General features: G+C 42.4%; 1 protein-coding gene across 2 annotated transcripts in view; it reads right to left on the reverse strand.

Annotated features, from left to right (window-relative positions):
• The window catches only part of ARHGEF9 (Cdc42 guanine nucleotide exchange factor 9), a 150,481-nt gene extending 147,722 nt beyond the window's left edge, over positions 1-2,759 (reverse strand). For both annotated transcript variants that reach the window (XM_088029009.1, XM_028126593.1), the window contains exon 1: positions 2,619-2,759. In XM_088029009.1, the coding sequence (XP_087885135.1) occupies positions 2,619-2,744 (126 nt within the window). In that variant the 5' untranslated portion in view covers positions 2,745-2,759. The remainder of the gene's footprint in view (positions 1-2,618) is intronic.
• Between the last annotated feature and the right edge of the window lie 3,241 nt (positions 2,760-6,000).

Consider the following 6,000-nt stretch of genomic DNA (forward strand, 5'->3'; position numbering starts at 1 on the left):
TGTTCATAGTGATAATATATGGTGTTATATGATAATATTTTAGATACATTGGGTTAAGAAAAATATATTAAAATTCATTTCACCTGTTATTTTATTTTACTTTTTTTTTACTGTGGCTATTAGAAAAATTTAAATTATATTTGTGGCTTGCATTTGTGGCTCACATTATATTTCTACTGGACTGTGCTGGTATAGACCAGTGGTTATTTATACCAAAGACTGTGATTTAACTAGCTTGGAGACTGAGTTTTGATGGATTTTTTTAAGCTGCCAAAGTGATTTATTTCATCATGCAGCCAAGACTGAAAACCACTAGGCTAGATACCATGCATGCCTGAGTCAGCAAGTAGCCTTCTCAAAGGTCAGCTTCAGCCCATGCAAGCGGCTGCTGGGACCATGTGCTTAGAGGAACACTTCTCCTGACCTTGCATGTAGAAGCATAAATGCCAGTTTAATAAGCTAAAGCCTGGCTTTGGTTTTTGCCTCCCGGAGTCATTCTGCCTTGCTCCATCATTTTGCCCCATCCCTTGATTTACTGTTTATTATAAAAATGATATTTTGGGGCACCTGGGTGGCTCAGTTGGTTAAGTGTCTGCCTTTGACTCAGGTCATGATCCCAGGGTCCTGGGATCCCTGCTCAGCGGGGAGCCTGCTTCTCCCCTGCCCTCTGCTGCTTTCCCTGCTTGTGTTCTCTCTCTGTCAAATAAATAAATAAAATATTTTTAAAAAATGACATTTCACAGAAAGTGAAATACCTTTGAATTGGGGTGACATTGGGTGCAGTTTAGTCCTTCCTTTAAAGAAGGATCTGTTAGCCAAAGATATACAAGCTGTTTCTTTACAGGACCTCACACTCGCCCCAAAGGGCCATGGTTACTGATGTGTTCTTTCTGACTATCCCTGGGACCAATTCACCAAGCACCAAGGCAGAGCTGGGACAGAGATAATATTTGAAGACTCTGATGGAAGATGCCACATAGGTAGAGAAAAAAGGATTGGATATTTCATTAGGAGATTCCCAGGACAGAAGAGGATGAGAAATCATTTTGTCCATCTCTCTGCTTCTGAGTACTGTCCTCACCTAAATCATTCCAACCAGATAACTGTTTCCTGGGTTTACAGCCCTCCAAGGAAGGAGGTCTCTTTTAACCATTAAGGCCAGCCTTGGTACATACACCTTTTGGGGCTAATAAGGTGGTGGTGGTGATAATGAGGAGGATAATGATGATGATAAAGCAAGTTACCATTTGCCAAGTACCTACTGTGTGGCGAGCACTGTGCTAAACACTTTACTCCCTTATGTGATCTCATTTAATCATCATAAAATGTCTGTTATCCCTATTTTTCAGATGAGGAAATCAAGGTTCAGGGAATTAAGTCTTGCCAAAAGCCATGGAGTTGGGAGGTAGTAAAGCTGAAAGTGCATTTCAGGTTGTCTGATTTCAATTACCCTGCTCCTTCACTCATGTCACAATATTATCATTGTAGTCTTGAGGCCCTTCATCTTCCAAGAGCCCAAACTACTCTCATCTTTTGTTTGACATCAGGTATCTTACAGAAGAAACCAACAAAAGGTGATAGGCTATGGTAAGTATGATCATAAGACATCCTGATGTAGCCTGGGTACTTGTACTGCTACAAAGTTGTTTCCATGTACATTATTTCATTCATTGTGATATCCACTAGCATAAAAGAATTATCAACACCATTTTGTGGATGGGGAAAATCAGAGCTCACAAATACCAAAGAACAGATCCTAGCTCATAACTCCCAAGAGCTGGGACTCCAGGCCAGAGCTCTTACCCCATAGCATCTTGCCAAATGGTAACCCAGAGGAAGCAGAAACTGCTAAGGAGCCATTTCTCAAGAGGCTTTTCCATTAATGGCCAGGTTCTTCATGGCACAGTGTCAAAAGGGCCAAGGTCTTACAAGCACTATCAAGATGCCTGCTTCCCATCCTCAGCACATCTTAGGTCCCAGGCACCTGACTCAATGTAAAATCTGCAATCAGTAAACTATAGCCCCTGAGAGGGTAGGGAGCCCACACTCTTACATTAACAGCTGAAGACAACACACAGGGGTGTTCACACTTCCCTAAATAAGAGAAAGAAGGCAAAGGAGGCAGAGAGGAGTGAGGAAGGGAGGGGACGGGAAGAGAGGGATCTATAAAAAGAAAGAACAAAAGAGGGGAAACAAGGAAAATAATAAAAGCAGAAAAGAAGAGAGATAAGAAATTTAAGTTTGCAGCAATATAGAGTTAAAAGAGTCTTCAAAAACCATCTAGACCAAAAGGGAAGTGATTTGTACAAAGTCACAACAGGTAGGAGGCAGGAGGCAGGAGGCAGACAGAATAAGGGGATTGTTAAAATAAACAAGGGGAAAAATGAAAAGACTCAAAATTAGAAGGGGAAAGATTAAATGAGGTCTATGTCCTGGGTAAAAGACCAAAAAGGGGGAGGGGATATGTGAGAGGAGCCACCAGGAGAGAAATGAGCAGAAGAACAGAGGCTGGTGAGGGGAAAGCCAGGGGCAGGTAGCCAAAGAGACAGGAGAGGAAAGTGAAGGCTGAGGAGAGGAGAGCGAAGGCTGAGGAGAGGAGAGTGAAGGCTGACACTCACCCTCACAAAGCTGGCAGGAAACCATCCCTCCTCATCGTCGATCTGGCCCCACCACCAATCCTTGTTGGAAGCATCCAAGACTTTGATGACGTCGCCAGCCTTAAATGCCAACTCCCGGTTGGCCATGGTGACGTGATCCCATACTGCCTCAGCACTAACGATGGAATCTCCAGTGATCAGCTTAGGAGACAAAATGAGAATGTGTTCAGTCCACACAGCTGACTACCTTACTTGCCCCTTACCCCACCCACAGAACTCTACTAGTTATGGAAAAACTGACATACTAGTGGTGAAGGGTTGGGGAGAGGGAGATGGCACTAGGAGCACAAGCTCCACTGGATCACAAGACAAACAATACTTGTCAACTCTCCATTAGCTAGGGGGTGGAATGGCCCAGAATGTGAATATGGACTACACAGGCCTCATGCTTTTATTCCTACTCATGAGCTTTTTCCCCAGAGAAGAAAGAAAGTTCCAGTGCATCTTCCTTTGGTGCTTCAAGGCAGCCCTGGGTCTGGAATGGGTGAAGAGGTTGAAATCAAAGACCAAAATGAAGCTCAAACATATTTGCTCTAAATTTTCTGTGTTCCTCCCCTTTACTTACTCCTCCTTGGAACTGACCAATTGAGAGTTGGTGGTACATTATTTAACACCACTGTACCCCACCCTCATGGGTTATAGACCATGGCATTCCCCACACACAATGGACTCCAGTCCTGCAGCCTCCTGTTCTCACCCACACATGATGCCATCCAGAGAGGTCATGGGTATGAAAGAATATGGCTTTCTGTGATGGCTTGCTTCCATGAAACCCAGCCTTGGCACAGATTCACTCAGTGATTTGTTACCACCACCCTGTGAGATACATAAGGAGTCTAGGTTGAATCCTGCATTTGATAGATGACATAACTGAGCCACAGTGAAGTTAAGGGGTGAGCTCAGGATCATCCAGCAAGGCAGGGGCTGTGCAAAGACCTTAACTCTGGTCATTAAACTTTGTGGCAAGTAGGACTGGGATACACACAACAACAGTGTATCCCAGTGCCACATCACACACATACACACACACACACACACACACACACACACACTCATAACACTTGTCTAAGCACAGTGATAGAGATGAGGGTAGAGGAAGAGTCTGCCTCTCTTTCTAGCTGCCATCCTGACCCCTGTGTTGTTTGTTCTCCTTTTTCCCCAACTGGTTCCAGCCTATATGGGCCATCAATCTTCCTGGCATTTGGAGAAACAGATCCCAGAACAAAGAACATATGTCCTGTCAAGGCAAAAGATTCAAGAACACTTTCTCTAGCATTAAATTTCTGAACATGTTCTCTAGAAGTCAATTTTTCTATCAGTCTGCTTTTAGGAGGGACTGATTCCCCAAGGTAACTGTAGCTCCACAAGACCAAAGACAAAACAGTTCAAAGATAACAGAGACAGAATATGGAACATGCATCCTCTCACATAGGTCTGCCTTTCAATATACCAACTGGAGAATAACCTTATGGTCATGAAATTAACACATAACACATTACATACACATGAAAACACACCCACATACTGATCTTTTGACTTAGTTAAGTAATTCTGTTGGTCAGGTAAGGCATACTGGGAGCTCCTCAGCATGGATGCAAACGAGATTTCCAATAGGGCCTTTTATAACACCACCTTTCAAGTACCTCATGCTTTACTATTTATAAAGTATTTTCATATCTACTGCACCACTTGATCCTTACTGAATGACTAGGTCTCACTACTTCCCATATTTTAAAGATAAGGAACCTGAGGCTCAGATAGGTGACTTGTCCTTTGTTCGATCATACAAGTAATAAATTATGGAGCCTGGCATTCTGAGAGCATATGCTCTAATACCCATCATACCATACTAACAATGTCTATTCATTAGCTACACTGAACTCATAGAACTCCATTCATAATATCAGAAACCAGATGACTCCTATTCATAAAGAACTACAAAGAAAGAGATATGGACAGCCACCTTTAGTCACCAGTGGCCCTGCCTATGAAATATTGTTTTGTTTTATGTTGAACCTGCTTTCTTCCAATTGCACTAAAAGTCAATTTCTTCTTGTTCTAGCCTCAGTGGAGAATTGCTGGTCACTGGCCTTAACAGAATAAATCTTCATAAAGAAAATCTCCCTCTCCTGCCAAATATGGGTTCCAACTGGTGTTGTTAGAGCTCAATAAGCACATACAGCCCCAACTCACAGCACCATGAAGGCTTGTGGCTTAAAGCTGTATCCTTGGCTTTTTACCAAAGGTCAAGCATATCTTGCTATCAATTACCAGCTCTCTGCTCAGGATGCTATCTGTGATGCTGTCTAAGGTACCCTAGGCCCAGGTCTGGTTGATTCCACTGCCTGTGCTCTTTCTACAGTGCAGTCATCTTTTTAGCAACTTCATGTTTGGCTTTTCCCAGCAGCAGTTGGTTCACTCTTGTCCCCATTTAGTCCAGCAGACCTAATTGGGCCCTCAGATCATAGAGCCCAGCTATACCCTAGACAAGGCCAATCTAGGATCCAGTGGCCATAAACCAACTGGTAAGCCTGTTGTCAGGGCCTACTTGGAATCAAAAACAGTCAGAACTAAACAGCATTTCAAAGATCATCACCCTAATCCTTCATTTTATAGATCAGGTATGATATAGCAGGAGTAACTTGCCTACAGTCATCAGATGGCCAGCCTCCTAGACTACTTTTTTCCCAAAGTAATACCATAGATAGAGAAGGTAGAAAAGAACAGCTGGATTTAAGACCTTCCTTTGTTACTTGCTAAAGTTGTAAAGGTAATGATGATGATGTTATTAGCTAATATTAACTAATAACGTCAGGCACTATTCCAAGCACTTTACACACATTAATTCATTAAAGCCTCACAACAGCCCTTTGAAGAAATAATGTTGTTATTCCTATCTTATAGATGAGGATATTGAAGCTCAGAGAGGTTAAATAATTTCCCCAAATTTACACAGACAATAAGCATTAAAGACATAATGCAAACGCAGCTACAGTATGGCTCTAGAGTATCTGCTCTTACAAACTATGGTGCCACTGGGTCAGTTTCTTTACCTGTTAAACATGAATAATTCTGCATATCCACTTGCTTCATGAATTATAACATACTGAACCAAGAGTTGATGGATATGTGTGCAGACATGAGAGAAGAGCTAATCCAGAAGAGGCTGGTAGCTGTATGGGGCTCATGTGCTCTCTAGTCACAAATATAAGCAGGAATAAGGGTATGCTACTCGCCCATCCTCTGAGTTGTTTTAAAAGTGAATTAAAACTGGAGGGTATTATGCTCAGTGAAATAAGTCCATCAGAGAAAGACAATTATCATATGGCTTCACTCATATGTG

The sequence above is a fragment of the Eumetopias jubatus genome, unplaced genomic scaffold (genome assembly GCF_037043125.1).
Source record: "Eumetopias jubatus isolate StellerSeaLion01/CBP00866 unplaced genomic scaffold, mEumJub1_p1.0 scaffold_11, whole genome shotgun sequence".
Lineage (NCBI taxonomy): Eukaryota > Metazoa > Chordata > Mammalia > Carnivora > Otariidae > Eumetopias > Eumetopias jubatus.